Source organism: Andrographis paniculata, unplaced genomic scaffold (genome assembly GCF_009805555.1).
Source record: "Andrographis paniculata isolate CXL003 unplaced genomic scaffold, ASM980555v1 Contig117END, whole genome shotgun sequence".
NCBI classification, from domain to species: domain Eukaryota; kingdom Viridiplantae; phylum Streptophyta; class Magnoliopsida; order Lamiales; family Acanthaceae; genus Andrographis; species Andrographis paniculata.
In genome coordinates, this window is record NW_026137388.1 from 1,914 (window position 1) to 23,383 (window position 21,470).

Here is a 21,470-nt window from a genome sequence, read left to right on the forward strand (position 1 = left end):
GAATGATGCATAGAGTATCACAAATTATGTTTCTATAATATTATTATGACGTTTTATCGTGAAATGCCCTTCATATATAATCTACTCAAATGATGTCAAAATAAATGTATTATGATGTATTCTCTTAACTCGCAAATTATTAATTATACGGGATAAATTGAACTGTATGTTTCCTAAATAAGAAGATTTACTTACCACCCAAAATTTATTTACCAACCCTAATTTTACCATGCAGTGACTTCCTTCCTCCTCTCATTGTCTTGCCTACGTCAACCACACATTCCGCGACCACCGATGATGACATCTCTAGCGTGCCTACCGCCGTCAAACACGTTAGCCACGTCCACCCTCGATTTCCCTTATATTTATACCTCTGCAGTTGACAACCACCACCGAAGACATCTCTAGCCGCGACCAACGTCGTCTAACATGCTAGCTGCCTCCGCCCTCGATTCCCCTTCTATTTACACCTCCGTAGTTGACGACGACATCTCTATCCGCGCCAACCGCCGTCAAACATGTTTGCCACCTCCGCTCTCGATTCCCCTATCGTGCTAGGGGAGGGAGAGAGGAAAGGCTGATTGGCGACGAACAAATTTGGTGGTTGTAATTTCAATACTGCATAATTTTTTTATGGTGATTATGTGTATATATGCATTCTTGATTAGTCTCTTTTAGAAAAAAAAATAAAAATCAGCACAGTTGTTCCTAAAAGTCTTTTTGCTGGTCTGCGGACACATAGGATGTATATTCATGATACATATGTTGTTTAACTTATGATAGACTGACGATAGTAAACCTTATTGTACACACTTTTATTTTATATTATCGTTCATATTTATGATTTATATATTGCATAGTTATAAAATATTGATCAGATTTAAATGATGGACTATGTTAGATATATTTTTCACCATTATGTTTCTAAATATGATATATAACTTCAATAGACATGATATATACATCTGATATAAATGATGTAAGTTGCAGATAGGGATGTTGCACGTATAGTTATGATATATTTCATTTTATGATTTATATATTGCATAGTTATGATGTATTGATCAGGTTTAAATAATGGACTATGTTATATATATTATGTTTATATATGACTAAGCGGCAACATCCTCTCTGAATATGTTCTTCTATTATTGGGGTCAATTTTACTGCCATTTTTGTACCCATTTTTATTGCAGCAATAGTGAATGTATTGCATATTTGACGAACACTTTTTTTTTTTTTTTGCTTTTTTTTTTTGCACGGAAAATTTTCGTCTATGCGCGTATCTACAATATGACTTGTATGCGTTGAAACTTAAAAAAAGATACATTTGTCCAATAGTCGTCACGTGAAGAGGCAAATGATATACTGTTATAAAATATGTTGTTTATTTCAATGTAATATGGTTTACAGAATATATTATTATGGTGTCGCTCCAACGCAAATATTGAGTAAGTAAATTACTTGTTTTCCTACTTTTTTTTTTATGTAGAATTTGACTGAATAAATATACTATATATTTTTTCAGGGATTTAAATAATTAAAAAAATAATAGATATAATTTAATTTGGAGACTTTTTCAACTGTCCATACTTTAAGGAGGTTGATACTAAATTTAAGGGTAAATTAGTTTAGTTCAACATTTTCAAATTTGGATAAAATATGATACTCTTTAGCTTATTGGTTTCAAATATAATTTCATAGAGCAATCGAATAAATTATATTATAAAAATTAACATTGTTAAGTGAGTACTATCGTAACTTCTACAAAAATATAATAAAATCTAAAATTGCCTCAAAAAATAATGTAAACCATTTTGTTATTTCATGCTACATATCATTCGCACAACTATTGGATTCAACAATTAGGATAAATTTAGTGAATCTAATTGAACTAATGGAAGCTTGCAAGTCTTTCATTGTTTATGGCTAATATATTAATATGTTGAATGGATAATATAATTATGATGCATATATATTTAGAATATGATGTTAAGAAGATAGGGATGTAATTAAAATTCGTCAACAAGTTACTTTTGCGATCGATGGAAAAAAATTATTGCATTATGTAATTTCTAAAATATTATCTTTGTCCACAACACACAAGAACTGACCGGAACATACATCATTTTACTCTATTTTGTTCTACGCTCTGTCTTTTCCACAATTTATTTTCTTCAATGGACGTCGGTGAAAGAAGGTGGGGATATCTTCTTTTTTTGTTTTTTTTTTATAGACAATTAAAAAAAAAAAATCAAACATAATTATAGCTAACAAAAGGAGAGGGAGTATTTCTTATTCTATGAAAATTATAACTAACTATCAATTGATATATAACAAAATTTAGGGAGTATTTCTTATTCTATTAAAATTATAACTAACTATCAATTGATATATAAAAAAATTTATATTTATTATATAGTCGTATTTAATTGAACCTACATTGGAGTAAATTTAGGTTTGTTTGGTTTGTGTTTCAACGTTAATTTTTATTTATATTTTAGTTCAAGTAGTATTTTGATACTATATTTTATGAATAAAAATAGTATATTTTCTCAATTCTAATTCAATATATTATTTTCTATTATAGTAGATTAAATAATAATATTATTTTATTTATTAATAAAACATAACTTTGATATTATATATATATTGAATTAAGATAATCCATTACTGAAGTTGTGATTCTTCCGTAATGTATTTCTCGTTTTATACGAACTTTTCTTTCAAGTAATAATTTTAAATTCAAAATATTTGTCAAACTATGTACTGCTATAGAGAAATCGAGAAACATTCATAACACGCTCTACCATATTTTTCCAATGGAAATATGATTTTAAAAACTCCTCATTTATATCCTTCTAAGCATTTTTTTGCCATTTCATGAAGTTTAGTCACCGCTTCTTCTTTAGTCCCAGTATTATCTTTCACGAAGGTATCGATGCCCATCACAACTTGACCTCTTTCCTTCTCAACCTAATACAACATAGGGTAAACTGTTTTTTTTAGTTCCGTAACTGGACCCCCTTATCATTTTAGTCCTGTAAGTAGAGCCTGTCGCAAACTAGTCCCACAAGTGAGAAGTTTTCGCTGTTTTAGTTCTCCGGCGCCGGAGATGCTCGCGTGGCTCGCCGGAGGTGATGTGTCCGCCAGGTGTCGCTGACCTGGCGGACACGTGGATTTTTTTATTTTCTTAAATTTTTTATAAAACTTGTTTTTTTAATTTTATTTGTAATTTTTTATTTGGTCCAATTAAAAAAATTTTAAAAAATTAATAAAAATGAAAAAAAATCCACGTGTCAGCCAGGTGTCGCTGACCTGGCGGACACGTCACCTCCGGCGTGCCACGCGGGCGTCTCCGGCGGCGGAGGACTAAAACAACGAAATTTTTTCACTTATGGGACTAGTTTGCAAATAGGCTCTACTTACGGGACTAAAATGATAAAGGGGTCCAGTTACGAGACTAAAAAAACAGTTTACCCTACAATATATATGTTAACAAATAATCAAATTAATGTATTTAGACATATTGGCATAATATAACTTTTCACTTGTACCTTCTAACTAGTGATATCATCCATGAGCCAGCAATTGATACCGCTAGCAACAATCATATTAGGTTTCTGGTGTAGGTACTCAAATACCTTCTCTGTCACAGATTTCATTCCCAACAGTGACACCATGGTGTGATAAAAATAGGTGTAAGTAATATGAAAGTTGCTAAGATAGTCCTCAAAGGTTGGATATATTCCTTGCATAGTTGCATGAACCACTCGCCTCAATATAATATTCCTTCTGTTTTGTTAAATTTATTTTCACATTCTTTTTTCTCCATCCGTAAATTTACCCTATTATTATATTTGAAAAAGTCAAAAAGTCAATATTAATTATTATCCTTCATTCAATACTTATTTATAATAAATATCACTAAATTTATTACACTGTCTCTCTATTATGTTTAAATTGTAGTTAAATTTTCAAAAATAATCCCAACTACATTTTTACTTTTTCTAACTTTTCAATGAAATATTTATTTTTCTTAATCCGCGTGCCGAGCCCAAAAGGGCTAAATTTTCCGGACAGAGGGAGTAGCTTCTTACCAATTATGTGTGCTACATTTAAGTTATTATATATATGTCAAATTTAATTAAAACATTATATACCAAGGAATTGTAAGATAAAGAGACAATTAAGTGTAATATCATCATAAAACATCGAAGGCGAATTTTATTGATTAGAATCTTCCTTCACTGCTTAGCTCATCTTCAAATTCTTGACAGAGCTCTCGAATAGTTTTATAGAATTCTCTCATGTAATTTGGGAGTTCATCAATCTCCCCAATATCCCATTCACTTAATAAAACAATAATTAACTTTAAAGAATTAATTCAAATGAACTGGTAAGTAATATCTCCCTTCCTTTCTCTCTCACAAACACATGATTTAGAATTTTACCTTTCTATTGCTTTTGCGAAAGCTTGTAGCTCTTCAAGCGTGCCATAAGCATCATACGTATCATCTGTTATTGATATAATGATCATAAGTTTTGTAAGCATAACATGTCCGCGCGAATATTTGGGTTCGTAGTACACTCCTGCGGCCCAAAAATAGCATTCAACCAATCTGTCCTTGGCATATTTTGTTTTGGTATTAGATTCAGTTCTTTCCACCACCTACACCGACAAATATGAGTAAACATGGTTTGAGAGTTTATTCATGAGTAAAGATGCAAATAATTGATCAGTTTACCGTGACAATTCCTGACTCTTTTTCTTGTGTAATATTTGAAGTAAATTATAGTCGAATTTGGCTAAGTTCAACAAAGACTCATTTCGGTGTTCAACCTCCTCTTCATAGATGGAGATGAAGAATCGTGCTTCGATTCTTGGGCAGCCCAAGTGTAGGACTTGAACTAATGAGTGCTCGACTTGTTTCTTGAGGGGTGATTGATCGAGACTTCGATTAACATTTTTTAAACTGGTCCTAGTATAAACATGTGCTAAATCTAATATACTTTCTTCATGTATTCTCAGACGTGTTGCTTCATACAAGCCTAACAAACCCCTTACATCATTCTTAATCGACTCTTGGTATTTTCCATTACCGTTCATCCATTTCTGAAAAATATCTGCGCATTCAAATCAAATTAAACACTTGGAATTATGGTGATATTTAATTCTAACCCAACATATATACATACCGCAAGATATATAATACCCACGATGCCTGAGTATCCGAAATGAAGAGCAGCTGTGAAGAGATCACAGTATTTGTCGGTATCGAGGAGGTCATAAATTTCTCTTAATTTGTCTGAAATCTTATTTTTGAAATGATATGCTATGCCTAGGCATTCGACCGTATCAATGAGATTCATAGAATCCATCATTCTCATTCTAGATCTGCTGTTTGACTCCTCATTTTATTCTTCAACATCTTAATCTCGTTGGTATATTCTTTCATATTCTACGCCCAAAAATAACAAATAATAATAGAAAAACACCCTTAATTATACATTATAACAAATTCACAAGCCTAAATACAATTGAATTTTCCATGTTAATAATAATAATAATAAATACTTTGCTATCTTCCTTTTTCTTTTAAGAAATTTAGTTACACAGAAAGTAAATGAATTTAAAATAAGTTCTATATGTAAAAGTAATACTTTAGGTTTTATTATAAATTTTGTAATACATTTTAACTATCAAAATATAAAAGTGTAGCGTATTTTGTTCAGTTCCTTGCTCAATGGATTTCAGCAACATATCATGTATAAACTTTATTAATCTACTTCATGTTTATTTTGAAACTCATACAAAATTTTATGTTCTTGAACTGTTTATTTTTTATGTATAATTGTGATCATTTCATATTAGGTTTTTCTCTATAGGATTTAATTCTTAAACGTGTATTGTTTTTTTAATTTAGTTTCAATTTTTTTCCTTCAATAGTAGGTCGGGTGATAAAATAATGTAAGTGGCCTAACTGTTCCAAATTTGTTGGGACCATAAATTATACTCCCTCCGTCGGCCAAATTTATTCTCACTTTTTTTTTAGTCTGTCCATTAAATTTATCTCATTACTAATTTTGGCAAAGTCAACAAATTAATGTTTAATTATTACCCTTGTTTACAAAAAATACCACTAACTTTATTCCATTCACTTTCTTTATTTACTCGATTTTTTAACTAAATTTCCAAAAATAGTCTCAACTACCTATCACTTTTTCAATAAAATATTCATTTTTTTTAATTCACGTGCCGAGCCCAAATGGACTAATTTTAATGGACGGAGGGAGTATTTATACAATGGAGAAATACAACTTTGTATGTATGATTGTTCAGTGGTTATGGAATATGATAAAAGAATGAGCCGATCGATATATAAGTACGAGATAAAATAAATGACACACAATGTTTGTTTAAAAAATTAAATTACACCAACAAACATAAAAAAAAATGTCTTTTCTGCAATTTTCATTGCACATTACCCAAAAAATTTCTTGTTATACTGCAGTAATTACACAAACAAACCACATGTCCAATTGAGAGTAAATGTCCTTATGGGCTAGTTATCTTCTCAATTGGAAGTTCTTTTCTTTTTTTTTCAAATAAGTTTTTGAGAACAATTAAAACATTAGAACATTATCAAGATATGAAGAAATAGAATGACTCACTTGGAATGATACACAATATTTTCTCTCACTAAAATATATTTTTCAATTTTCCACACTACACACGTTCAAACAAGGATGGTTTTGTTGAAGTGTTTGGATTCTTGTTTCAAAGTCATAAATAGATCTGCAATACTACAAATTATTATTTTGTCGTTCTCAAATTATCAGACAACATTTGACTGTGGGAAACATGACAGGTTTGAGAAGTTTAAGGCTCAAATTATTTTATGCAAAAATCACAACACTCTCAAATATATTAAAAAAAATAATAATAGTAATAATTGACAATAAAAATATATTTTTTATTTGTATCTTTATAAAGCTCTGACAATAGTATTATATATATATATTTCTAATTATCTATCATTAAATCTTTGTATTATAGAAATTTAAAATTTATCATGTATTTCTCATATACTTTTCATAAAAATATTCTTTTTTTTCCCTTATTTACCCCACAATTTCTTTCTATAAAAGTATATATATAAATAGTGTAAACATACTTCTTTATCGTTTATCTATGACCTAAAGCCAATTAGGTACAAGAATCATTCAAAATCTATCAAATGTTGATATAGGGTTTCCGTGTATCTCCTTTCAAACAAACACACACGTATAAAGATATATATAGATATAATATGCATAAATATAGTATGAATGGAACTGAAGCATATGCAATTTTTAGGTTCTTAGTTATTGTTTTATCTTATTATATTTCAAAAGTCATAAGTAGCAGGGGCTAAATTGAATAATAACTAGTCGTAATTACATATGATGATTCAATTCAGCCCCTACATATACGTACTAATTAATCTGATCGATGTCTTGATTAATCTTTGTATTTATCGTTTCAAACATACAATAAAGTCAAAAATACTGATTGGACAATATAATTGTGAAAACTCTTATCATTGAGATCCTCGAATATAAATATACACATACATATTGAATTTGATCCAACTAAAAAAAAAGCCGTAGAGGCTGCCATGACATTTTATTTTTTTAACTTATATTTACAGTAGTAACAATTTATTATCATCGATCCAAGTCCTAACAAAATACATGAGTACTTCCAACAATTAAACAAAAAAATTTATATATATTTTAACAAAATAATAAAACTTTGGAATCATAGTAATGAAACAACATAATGTAAAAAATAAAAATGTAATCATAATAAGAGAAGAAGTAAAGAAATATCTCTCTAATAATTTTGAAGTCGATAACAAATTGTTGTGGTTGAAGATGAAGAGCATTTCACTAAAAATGTAAATAAAGAATTACAAAGCTTCAAAGAGGAAATATAAAATCCCTTCGGATGCAAAATGAGTTCTTTCTGATCATTTCTTAGTAATACATTATTCCCTCTTTGTTCAGACATAAAACTATTCTTTCGAACAATAAGTTTAAATTCAAAATATTTTTCAAACTATGTACTTCTACTGAGAAAATACTAGAAAAAAATATATAAAACACACCTACATAAATATATAACAAATTTACAACAGGTATTCAATTCAAATATACAATAAACATCTCGTCTCATTTTCAACAAACAACATTTAAATATATATATATATATATGCTTCTCTCAAATAGAAGATAACTTATAAGTTGTGAACCGAAACACGCCATGAAAGATGGAAACATAACCCTTGTGAAGTCCAAGAATCAAAATGTACCTAAAAATTTAAATCTTGTTATAGAATTGAAGTCTCAATGGAAGCAAAAATATAGGGATCCTAAGAAACATGCAGTAAATAATATATAGAAATGGTGACATTACCTTAACCTAGATGACTTATAGTAACGAGAGGATGAGATGCCTAATATTTTATTGGATCGACGAACAAGGCAATGATGTGAGGTTTCACGTTCTTTTCTGGTTTGGTGTATCCATCATGATCATTCTTGTAAGCCACATCCATTATTCGAGAAATATTCATAATACGCTTTACCACATCTTTCCAATGAAAATATGATTTCAAAAATTCCTCATTGATATCCTTCCAAGCATTTTCCGCTATTTCATGAAGTTTAGCCACCGCTTCTTCTTTGGTAGCATTATTATCTTTCATGAAGCAATCGATGCCCGTCACAACTTGACCTCTTTCCTTCTCAACCTAATACGATATATATGTTAACAAAAAATCAGAATAATTTATTTAGACATGTTGGCATAGTATAACTTTTCACTTGTACCTCGTAGCTAGTGATATCATCTATGAGCCGGCAATTGATGCCGCTAGCAACAATCATTTTAGGTTTCTGGTGCAGGTACTCAAATTCCTTCTCTGTTAGAGATTTCATTCCCAACAACGACACCATGGTGTGATAAAAATAGGTGCAAGTTATATGACCGTTGCTAAGATAGTCCTCAAAGGTTGGATATATTCCTTGCATGAACCACTTGGCCTCAGTATAGTAGTTTCTTACCAATTCCTTGTGCTACATTGAAGTTATTACATATATGTCAAATTTAATTGAAACATTTTATACCAAGGAATCGTAAGAAAAAGAGGAAATTAAGTGCGATATCATCATACAGCATCGATGGCGTATTTTATTGCGTAGGACCTTCCTTCACTGCTTAGCTCATCTTCAAATTCTTGATAGAGCTCTAGAGTAGTTTTATAGAATTCTCTCATGTAATTTGGGAGTTTAACAATCTCCCCAATATCCCATCTAATGAATAAAACAATAATTAATTTTAAAAAACTTAAATGAAATGAACTAGTAAGTAGTATCTCCCTTCCATTCTCTCTCACAAACACATGATTCAGAATTTTACCTTTCTATTGCTTTTGTGAAAGCTTGTAGCTCTTCAAGCGTGCCATAAGCATCATACGTATCATCTGTTATTGATATAATGATCATAAGTTTTGTAAGCATAATACGTCCGCGCGAATATTCGGGTTCATAGTACACTCCTGCAGCCCAAAAATAGCATTCAACTAATCTGTCCTTGGCATATTTGTGTTTTGATATTAGATTCAATTCTTTCCACCACCTACACCGAAAAATACGAGTAACATAGTTTGAGAGTTTATTCATAGTAAAAATGCAAATAATTGATAAGTTTACCGTGACAATTCTTGAAGCTCTTTCTTGTGTAATATTTGAAGTAAATTATAGTCAAATTTGGCCAAGTTTAACAATGACTCATTCCGGTGTTCAACCTCCTCTTCATAGATGGAGATGAAGAATCGTGCTTCGATTCTTGGACAGCCCAAGTGTAGGGCTTGCACTAACGCGTGCTCGACTTGTTTCTCTAGGGGTGATTGATGGAGACTTTGTTCCACATTTTTTAAACCGGTCCTAGTATAAACATGTGCATAATCTAATATGCTTTCTCCATGTATTCTCAGATGTGTTGCTTCATACAAGGCTAACAAACCCCTTATATCATTCTTAATGGACTCCTGGAATTTTCCATTACCATCCAACCATTTGAGAAAAATATCTGCGCATTCAAATTAAATTAAATAGCTGGAATTATGGTGATATTTAATTCTAACCCAACATATATACATACCGCAAGATATATGATACCCATGCTGCCTGAGTATCCGAAAATGAAGAGCAGTTGTGTAGAGATCACAATATTTGTCGGTATCGAGGAGGTCATAAATTTCTCGTAATTTCTCTGAAATTTCATTTTCAAAATGATATGCTATGCCTAGGCGTTCGAGTGTATCAATGAGATTCATAGCATCCATCATTCCCATATCTTGATCTGTTATTTGATTACTCACTGTATTCTTCAACATCTTAACCTCGTTGGCATATTCTTTCATAATCTATGCCCAAAAATAATGATTAATAATAAAAGACCCATTGATTATACTTTATAACAAATTCACAAGCCTAAATACAATAAAAAATTTCATGTCAATAATAATAATAAACAAGTTGCTATTTTCCCTTTTTGTTTGAGAAACTGACTTAAACAAAAAGAAAATGAATTTAAAATAAGTTGTAAATGTTAAAGTATAGTTTAGGTTTTATTATAAATTTTGTATTACATTTTATTATAAAATGAATTTTATATAATTGTGATCATTTCATCTAAGGTTTTGCTCTATAGGATTTAATTCTCAAACGTGTATCCTTTTGGAATTTAGTTTCAATTTTTTTTTCTTTTAATAGTACTTTGAAGCTGATATTTTGTGAATTATAGATTATAATAATGATTGTATAGGAAAAAAGCTAATAATAATGATTGTATAACAGATTTAGGATTTTAAAGTTCAGGACTTTTTTATACTAGTTTTGAGTTTATTCTTAGTAAAGTTAAAGCTTTGATGAACTACAAATCAAGCAAATGATACTTGATTTCTTACTACACTAAAATATATTAGCTCCGTCCGGCTCTAAGTGTCCCATTTACTTTTCCTTCTTAATATTTTTATATTAATTATTATATGAAAATATAATACAAATTAAAAAAAAACTGTAAAAATACTTGTATTAATGTCTTATAATACTAATAAAAGGACATTTGTACAAAAAAAAAAAATTATATAAATATGAAGATATTTTTAATGTTAAATATAATGACAGAAAATGTAAATGAGGCCTTTAGAGACGGACTGTGAGGGAGTAATGAGTTACAATCGCGCTCTTTATTTACAAAATATATCACAAGCATGTCATGGATATATGGTGTGAATATACATATAAAGTTATTCACTTTGTATATATGTAGTAAATTTTGTTTTAAAGCAAAATTCCTCATAAAATTCTTTATGGTTTAAATGGCCTACGGACCATTACATTCATTGTATAACTTTTTCATGTATTTTCAAAAAACATTGAAAAAAAAATTCCAAACTTTAGTAGTCGAACAACAATAGTTTCTGCCAATCCATTAAGTTTAGATAGTTGGTGAATCTGTACAATACTTCCTTAAACACGATGGAAGGTTGCACATATTTTAAACTAATGATGGAAAAGACATTCAAAACAACATGTGAGTTACAAGAAATTTTATCATATTTTTATTATATAATTTTGTATGGTTGTATTTTTATCTTGTATTTTATCATATTTTATCTTTTGTCATGCCAAGTTCGAAGATCAAAACTTAATGAATGGAAGATTCAGAACTTAAAAAGCAAACATACAATAATTTGGAGATTGAAATATAAAGACCGTGCATAATTATAGAATAATATGAAAATCGAGTATAGATTGAAAATAATTTTTTTTTTTTTTTATTTTAGGAGACCATAGAAATTACCTGAGGGTCAAATTCGTAACGTAGGAATTGGTCACCCCACAAGGTAGAGGAGAAGTTGGTCACTGGACGAAGAACATCTTTTGTACTCATTCTTGAGACTTGTAATATACGATGATAACATGCAACATGGCTTCTATTTATAGATGAGTTATAGATTAAATACATGTATGCTTAATTAAAATATAAGATATTTCTTATTTTTAAAATAATATTTTGTTAATATTTAAATGATATTATTTTAGGTAAAAAATATTTTTGGTTTAGTTGTATATCACATTATTCAATTTTAGTCATATTGAAAATCATAGAATAAAGATTAAAATCGATCATATATGTAAAATAAAATTTTCGATTATCGGAGATCATATAAATTAATATCCTAAGGATCATATCATAACCAACGAATTGGTCACACCATAACCATAAGGTAGGGAAGAAGTTGGTCAATGTAACAAAAATTTTTACGCAGACCGTGTACCATAGTAACAATTTATTATCATCAATGCAAGTTCTAACAAAATACAAGAGTATCTCCAGCAATTAAACAAAAAAGAAATTAAAATAATAATAACTTTGGATGCAAAATGTGTTCTTTCTAATTAGTAATACAATATTCCTTCTTTGGTCGGACATAAAACTTTACTCATTGCTAACAAGTTAATATCATCGTAACTTTTTTTAAGCATATTAAACAAAAATTATACTAATAAGAAAAAAGGATATTAGTTACAATTATCATGATACAATAGGAACATTAGTTTAATGAAACTTATCCCACTAATTAATTAAAAAAATATATGTAAATCTTACAATACATTGTAAAATTCAAAAAGAATCATACTTTATTATATTTGATTTATTATCCATAATCCAAAAAGATATCAACATTCACTACAAAAAAATAATATATTTGTAACGGAATTCCGTCCCTAAAGTTCACGTAGCTAACGTAATTTCATTCTTAATTTCATCTCTAATGTCATTAGTAACGCAAAAAGTAGATTTAAAAATAAATAAATAAATAAATAAAAACTGTTACAAAAATAATTTTTTCTTGTAGTGATTGAAAGAGATGTTAATGTTGATGCATACTGAAATGCTTTCTTTAGAGTGTACGATTAGGTTATAGGATTGATTGTGTCATTTAACAATAATAACATGTTTATTGAAAAGATTACTGACTAATATCTAATCACTTATCTTTGTCGTCCATATCCTATGATAATTTTTACCAAATTTATATTTATTAAATAATCATACTTTTTATTCTACAAAAATTATAACTAAATATAAATTGATATATAACTAAATTTATATTTATTATATAATTGTATATAATTAAACCTACCTTGGAGTACCTTTAGGTTAGTTTGGTTTATGTTTAAATTTTAATTTTTTATTTAAATTTTAGTTTAAGTAGTACTTTGATACCATATTTTATGAATAAAAAAATTATATTCTCTCGATCCTAACTCAATATATCATTAGTTTATTGTAGTAGATAAAATAATAATATTATTGTAGTGGTTAGTAGAAATATTTAAGATAATTTTTATATTTTTGTCTTTACAAATAAAAACGAAATGAATATTTTCATAAAAGTTAGAGGTATTTTGTTAGTTATATATATTGAAGGAAAAATTGTAAAAATTACCATTATGTATCCCAAATTATTATTTTTAGACACCTTTTTTCGGTTTCGCAAAATAGAATAGTAAGTGTTACGAATGCCTTATTTATGTCCTCCGGTACCGGAAAACGTCACATGCCGGGCACGTGCGCAGACGTGGAATCGTCATTGCCGATGTGTACATGGCCGGCGCAGACGTGTACCACGACGTGTCATTTTCCCGGCGGCTGACGTGGAATTTGTTTAAAAAATAAAATAAATTAAATTACAATTAATTTTTTTTCTAATTTGGCCCGATTGGACCAAAATGCAAATAACATATTTGCAATTTGGTAAAATTGAACCAAATTGCAAATAACATATTTTTGTAATGTTTTTAATTTTGTGTTATTTGTAATTTGGTTCAATTGGACCAAATTTTAAATATGTGTTTTGCATTTTGGTCAAATCGGGCCAAAATAGATTAAAAAAAAAAGTAATATTAATTTAATTTATTTTATTTTTTAAACAAATTCCACGTCAGCCGCCGGAAAAATGACACATCGTGGTACACATCTGCGCCGGTCATGTACACGTCGGCGACGGCGATTCTATAAAGAAAAACCGTGCAAATTAAATAAAAAAAATTATATAATGTCTTAATGTCTTATTAATATATGTATTTTTCATATAATAAAATATTACTTCCATCTCTTAACAAAATATTCATTTGTTTTTTACGTTATTGTATTTAACTTTAGAAATATCATTATATTTTGTAATATTTTATACAAATGTCATTACATTTGTATTATACAACACTAATGTAAATATTTTTTTTTCATTTAATTTATACTACGTATGAATATAATATTAATATTCAAAGTTCTACGCTTCAAAAGCAAATTGATAGATAGTATATTTTCGTAGTCTTAAGATATATATATATATATATATGTATGTGTCAACAAAATAAATGGTAGATTTTATTGTGTTTAAGAAGTTACATGAAATTCACGTGATATTGGTTATGTGTACACATGTTTCCTAAGAATTTTGGTATCCTTTTCATGTTATACAAAATTCACGAGAATTCTGATTTTATTTTTAATCTGTTGGATTATTTTGATTGAAAATCCAACGGTTGAGTTTAATTAAGGAGTGTTTGGTAATTTTAAAAAATAATTAAGGATCTTTATATAAGGAAAAATCAATTAGAAAAAATTATATCAACTACATCCGATATATTCGGGATTAAGTTAATCCTAAATAAAATAAAAAATATTTGCAAATAATTAATTTCCAAAATGTACACATTCAAAATAGAATGATGCATAGAGTGTCAGAAATTATGTTTCTATAATATTATTATGACGTTTTATCGTGAAATGCCCTTCATATATAATCTACTCAAATGATGTCAAAATAAATGTATTATGATGTATTCTCTTAACTCGCAAATTATTAATTATACGGGATAAATTGAACTGAATGTTTCCTAAATAAGAAGATTTACTTCCCACCCAAAATTTATTTACCAACCCTAATTTTACCGTGCAGTGACTTCCTTCCTCCTCTCATTGTCCTGCCTACGTCAACCACACATTCCGCGACCACCGGCGATGACATCTCTAGCCGTGCCTACCACCGTCAAATACGTTAGCCACGTCCACCCTCGATTTCCCTTATATTTATACCTCTGCAGTTGACAACCACCGCCGACGACATCTCTAGCCGCATCCAACGTCGTCTAACACGCTAGCCACCTCCGCCCTCGATTCCCCTTCTATTTACACCTCCGTAGTTGACGACAACATCTCTATCCGCGCCAACCGCCGTCAAACATGTTTGCCACCTCCGCTCTCGATTCCCCTATCGTGCTAGGGGAGGGAGAGAGGAAAGGCTGATTGGCGACGAACAAATTTGGTGGTTGTAATTTCAATACTGCATAATTTTTTTATGGTGATTCACTACCAAAAAAACTGTTTTCTATTACGGCCGGAAAATCGTAACAAAAAGCCATATTTCGTGCAATTTGCGTATTTGCTACGCCTTTGTTACGACTTTTTTCCGTAATGTGTACTCGCGTAACGAATGTTTTTTGCCACGCCACTTTTCGTAACTATTACGATCGGTCAACGCTCCCTGAAGTATGGTATTTGTTACGATGTTTGTTACGAATTTTCTCTCGTAACGAAAGGTAGATCATTCTGCGCGTGTGGCAGGACTTTTAGTTACGGTATTTGTTACGGAAGTTCCTCGCGTTACAAGTGTTTTCCATTGACCGGTTGTCAGAACTTGGTTTTTGTTACGACTATTTGTAACGGCATTGAACGCCGTAAAAAAAATATTACCTACTTATAGTCACGAAACCGTCTGTAACAACAAATATCCAAAGACCACTTTTTGTAACGATTTTCTGGCCTTTTGTTACGGAAAAATAGCGTATTGTGAAAAACAGGGGGTACGCTGCAATTGAAATTGTTCGTAACAAATGGACCTGCTGTGATGCGTATGATACGAAAATAAATTACGAATACAAAGATTGCTATAAACATCATCATCATTACGCCCCGCGCAAACATTAATTCATATTAAAATCTGAATTCCATACCTACCAACAAAGTAAAGCAACCCATAGAACAAGCCTACTAGTATCTACACATCAACAACATGTTCCGCAAAACGTGCTTAACAGTTCAAACACAAGTAAACAACGCAATAAGCAAATACGGTTATCCATCAATCCCATTAGGCACATTTTTCACCATACGAATTCAAACCACAAAGGTCTACGCATCAATTCCAGACATAGTTCAACAAAAACTCAACACAATCCATCCAAAGACAGGTTCGACATTCAATCCATATGACAAACGGGGCAATTAACCAAAGTGTGTATCGGTACCAACATTTCAAGCCCGGCGCATGAGCTGCAATTGCCAACACAGAGATTACTTTAAGTCATACTTCTTATAAATTTCGGAAGGCAATACAAGAAAGGTATTAAAGTAGATCCTTACGTCCTTGTAGTTCCACTCAATAGGATCTTCACCAACGACATCGCGAAGGGTAGTCGCCCCAGCAATGGTCGGCAAAATAAGGGGTGTGTCCGGGACTGAGGCGGATGTCACGAAGACCTTGACCAGGAAAAGTGTGTCACCTACAGCATCCACAAGTGCAATTTTTGAGTATATTGAGCCATAGATATCAACAGACGTTCAAAATGTATGTATAACATGCCATAACACAGACATTAGAAGTGTAAAGCTTTGCAACTAGAACAATACGAGTATGTATATTCAGACATGTCGTACAATACATGGTATTATATCCATGAATTAGGTACCAAAGCACATTATGTATCCATGAATTACCAGTCTAGGCCCTCAAAGAGGCCATCTCCCTTTATGGCGGAAGTTTTGAAGATAGACCATTACCGATTCTTAATTTTGTGAAACTCTAAGGCCTCAGTTATCGAAGCATCATCCATTGCTCCAGGAAGATCCTGTAAGTCAGATAATGTTAAGCCATAAGAGAGTACACTTATCTAACTTGTGAGTGGATTAACAAGCAACTTCAACCGACACACAGAGTTAACAAGTATGCAAATGCATCAAGAAATTTATGCTTATCGTATGTAAATTAAGTGCAATGTTAATGTTTATATATATATATAGCAGAAAGAATGGTATAAAATTCCACCTGCTTGTTAGCAAACAAGAGGACAACGGCGCCTTTTAGCTCTTCCTCCTGGCAAGGGACCAATGTAATTCCATATAAGAAAGAGGAAAGTACAGTCAATCATTAACAAAGATCATCAACAGTTTAAACAAACAGTTTAACTGACGTAGGGAAAATTAAAACAACTAGAAACAAGAACAATTTTTCATTTCTATTTAAGTTGAAAACAAACTGCCAAGGCCTAAAATATTAAAAACCAAAGCTAAAGGTAAACAAACTGTTAAGTACTGGTTCAAGTTCCAGGGCCACCTAGGTAGGAACTTACTGTAAGAACACTCAGAGAACTTCAAAGGATTATGTGCAGCAAAATTATGCAAACTGTGGCCATTCAATATTTTACAAAAACTACTAAAGTGTTTATTAAAAAAACATCACTCTAATTCTATTATGTTCTTGAAATTTAAAGCTTCACAATTAATGAGAACATTGTTAACCTTTGACAACTAAAAGTACCATAATCGGGACAGCATACCTGTTGAAGCCAAGCACAAGCAAGTTGTTTACCATGAATATGTGATGGTGACATATGAAATAAAAAATATTTTCATTACATTCTTAAGATCTGTCCAGTAACATAGAGTTTAGCTTATTTGATCTTCCATTAACCTTGGTGTAAAACGGAACAAGAACATCCCCTTTGAAATATATAGGTGATGAACTTTCTTCTGATAGTACATAAATGGAAATATCACCTCCAATATTGCATGGAATTCTTCCTTGACAACCACTAGTCTATCAGTATGACTTGAATCACTAACATATATTATCGCTTGAGTATTGGGAAAATAGGACCTTCAGTATGGCCTAAGCAACAAAGCAAAACATCTTAGCATCGATTCAAGGGATTAGGAAGAAATAAAAAGGAAAAGATACCGGAAAATAAGAATATCATTTAGTATATGTGTATCATGTGGTTGGTTCAAAGATGAGTAAGGTCTATTGTAAGATGCACTCACTCACCACAAGTCATGTTTTATATAGAAATAAGGATTCTCGCTATAGCATCATCTAGTAATAAAAATATGTAGCACTTTGGCTATCAACAAAAAAATGTACCAGCAATCTATCCAGATTTGAAGGATTTGGCAAAGTGTTATCTTAATTCAAAATTTTGACTTATCCACTTATGTATATATATAAACACATTCGAGATAAACAATCATTGAAATTCAATAGTTAACCAAAGCTCCTAGTGAACAACAACCAATGTGACTGCAATAATATAGCAAAAAAAAAAAAAAAACTACTGCTAGACATTTTTACCACTTCCATTGAAAAATTAAAGTGAACTTGATGTTGTCAAGCACCACATAAAGTATTAAAAAATATACAAAAGAAAAAAGTTAAAATTTTTCTAAAAAAATAATAACAATAAAAGCAATTCCTACCTGAAAACAGAATATTATTTTGACAATTTCACCTGGGTAAACTATTTATCCATGGCAGTAATTAACTAAATCTATCAATTCTTAGATACAGAATAAAAAATAAAACATTCTATTGAAAAGTAAAAAAGTATGAAAAAAAATCATTAGAGAGAGATTTTAACATGGATTTAGAACGAAGAAATGTCATTACTGCACAAATCCAATAGGCAATATTAGACAGGGTACAGACACATGTCAGTATTGTGTGATTGAAAAGAGAACCATTAAATTGGACAAATTAACTAAATAGACGATAGAAATAAAAATCACAAGTAATTACTTGGAACTTTTTTGAGTAATTAGTTACCTGATACTGGTCTGCCCACCTACCACAACAAGGAAAACCACCAATGTTACGAATAAAAAACTTCAAAATGACTTCTTAGAAATGGTTGGAAGAGAAACTACTAAGTAATCACAAAACCACTTAGCATAAATGAAATTGTGATAACAAAGAGCATTCCCATGGTTATTTTCTTGAATGTTATTTTATGACTTCCACAGGTTAAAGTTATAACTGTGTTTTGTAGTTGCATTAAGCTTAATGGCCTAGATGCCTAATTATACTCTAGAATCACGACCCACCCTCATAAGCAAATCGTATGTCTATAAAGTAAATCATAACTTATAAAATCCTTCGGCTCCTTGATGGAAAGAATGAAAAAGAAAAAATAAGGAAGCAAGTTTGAAACATTTACATTCCAATCATTTAGCTCATGAGACACGCCGAAACTGCAAGTATAACAAAACAATATTCCTCCCTCATTGGTGAAGTGATTATATATATTTAAAAAAAAAATATCTTAGGCTAACTAGAAGGATAATGTTGACTTGTAGTCTACATTCTCTAAGATAAACCTACAATTATCTTTTATAATGTATGGCAGCATTTGAAACCATAGCCAGTGGCAACATTTAATAGCTGATAGTTGTTACAAATTCATTCCACTGTGTATTAATGTGAATAGTTCATCCATGGACATCATTTGTTTTCATGCTCTGGAGCTCTAATGAGAGTGAAAACCTAAAGCCAAGAAGTCCTCAACTTCTTCTTTTCATAATTTCAACATAAATCACCAAGGGCGACACATGACACAGTCAATAACAACCAAACTCAGAAATTAAAAATTAAAATGATGAACCCCATATGAAAATAAACAAATTCACGAGTCCAAGTCAAACAGCAAGGATCCTGAAAGCCAAAAAACTTTGAAAACAATCCCAATTCTATTAAGGATGATAAACTCACCTAAATCCCAAACTTGGAACTTTATGTTGTTATATTGCACTGTTTCCACATTGAACCCAATAGCTGTAAAATGAAAAAGACATCTACTCATTAATCAAGTAAAGCAAAGTTTCCCTAATCATATTTTCAGACTACACATTTCGCATATCACCATTTGTCATATTAAATTCTGCCTATGAAATAGATGCAGCAAATTAATGAACTCAAGAAAGCAACCAAAACAAGCTCAAGAGAAGAGAATAACATAAAACAATTAGAAACAACGCAAAATATCCAAAAATTAGCGCGTTAAATGTCAGTCAACCCACGTTCATAGAATAACAGTATCGAATTGCTTAAAGTGAGGATAACAAGGTAAGTACTTGGAATAGTAGACATTACTTCGCCCATCTGAAGTCGATCTGCAAAAACCAATAGCTATAGAGAATTAATTAAAAGTCATCACCACGGCAAGTAGGCAACCACAACAACATGAATCGTATGAAGCGAAAAATGAGGCATACAAAGAATGGTGGTCTTTCCGGCATTGTCGAGGCCCAACACAAGAATCCGACCTTCCTTGTTCCCGAAGAGTGAAGAAAACAGCCTCGTGAAAACAATTCCCATCTCACCCTCAATCAATTTGAGAGTGAATACGATGAATTGAATCTAACTATGTTATAATATATAAAATAAACAAATAAAGGATCTGATCTGATCCAGGCAAAGTATCAGCACCTCTTACCCTCCCTTTCCTGCACAAATTTGAAATAAAAGACGATGACTCACTGTAACTGGAACAATGAGTATAATTGTAATGCAAAAATGAAGCTGATTGGCATTGTGACGAAATACCTGTAGATGACAGTGAGCCAGGCTGGGTGCATCTCAGCTGTCAGCCCCGCGGCTGTGCGCGTTGTTATCTTTCCCAGTCATGATACAATATACTCTCATTATAAATAATTTTATACTCCAGCCATGTATTATTTTATCATTTTTATACTCTCATCACCCATCTTAAACAACAAGACAGAAACACAAACACCTCAACCCATACTGATCCTAGGGTAGAGTCGAACAGGTGCAGATTGAGATTCTTCCCTTTCAAACCAGCAGACCAAAAACCAAAATTCCAGAACCAAAATAATCATGTGATAAAATTACAACATTAATAAATCAAACTTCACAGGGCACTTAAACAATCTGCCTACTAGTTCTCTAACACAAGAATACGTTATCCTACCAACTAATCAAGTTCTGTTTATCACACACAAGCCATACAATTCCCAATACCACATGAGAAAGAAGAAGAATATTACGACGCCCTATATCGATTTCTCCTTACAGAGGACGCGACGAAGATCCGTGGATCGATCCTCATACTACTCGAGATAACTTAAAAACATTACCTGGACGCCGTGCCGATTAACCTCCTCGATCCCACCTTCGTCCAGTGCTGATTGAGAAATCGCGTCGAAGAATGAGATGTGCCCTAACTTTCTGAAATTTGCTAAGTGTGAAATCTATTCAGCACCGAGGAGGGGA

At 31.1% G+C, this 21,470-nt stretch overlaps 2 protein-coding genes and 1 pseudogene across 3 annotated transcripts in view; all 3 read right to left on the bottom strand.

Moving 5' to 3' along the window:
• Positions 1–2,735: 2,735 nt before the first annotated feature.
• Positions 2,736–21,470, bottom strand: part of LOC127247280 (germacrene A synthase-like) — a 30,430-nt gene continuing 11,695 nt past the window's right edge. The window contains exon 7 of one of the 2 annotated variants that reach the window (XM_051269090.1): positions 2,736–2,976. In XM_051269090.1, the coding sequence (XP_051125047.1) occupies positions 2,848–2,976 (129 nt within the window). In that variant the 3' untranslated portion in view covers positions 2,736–2,847. Of the gene's footprint in view, positions 2,977–3,252; positions 3,620–21,470 lie in introns of those variants that run through there. The other variant, XM_051269097.1, reaches the window with a different exon arrangement.
• Positions 7,941–12,007, bottom strand: LOC127247308 (germacrene A synthase-like). Its single transcript, XM_051269118.1, has 8 exons — positions 11,918–12,007; positions 10,211–10,475; positions 9,760–10,138; positions 9,467–9,685; positions 9,222–9,360; positions 8,878–9,123; positions 8,462–8,798; positions 7,941–8,357 (listed from the first exon to the last, which is right to left on the bottom strand). The coding sequence occupies exons 1-7, from the start codon at positions 12,005–12,007 to the stop codon at positions 8,502–8,504; spliced, it is 1,635 nt and encodes a 544-aa protein (XP_051125075.1). The 3' UTR covers positions 7,941–8,357; positions 8,462–8,501.
• LOC127247314 (ADP-ribosylation factor 1-like) lies at positions 16,557–20,552 on the bottom strand (annotated as a pseudogene).

Bases quoted from the DNA above. Each gene is read 5' to 3' on its own strand.
- LOC127247308 (XM_051269118.1), bottom strand. From the start codon at position 12,007: ATGAGTACAAAAGATGTTCTTCGTCCAGTGACCAACTTCTCCTCTACC. The intron at 9,686-9,759 runs GTAAACTTATCA...TTTTCGGTGTAG, and splicing joins GAGCTTCAAGAATTGTCACG to GTGGTGGAAAGAATTGAATC. The intron at 8,799-8,877 runs GTACAAGTGAAA...ATATCGTATTAG, and splicing joins ATGATATCACTAGCTACGAG to GTTGAGAAGGAAAGAGGTCA.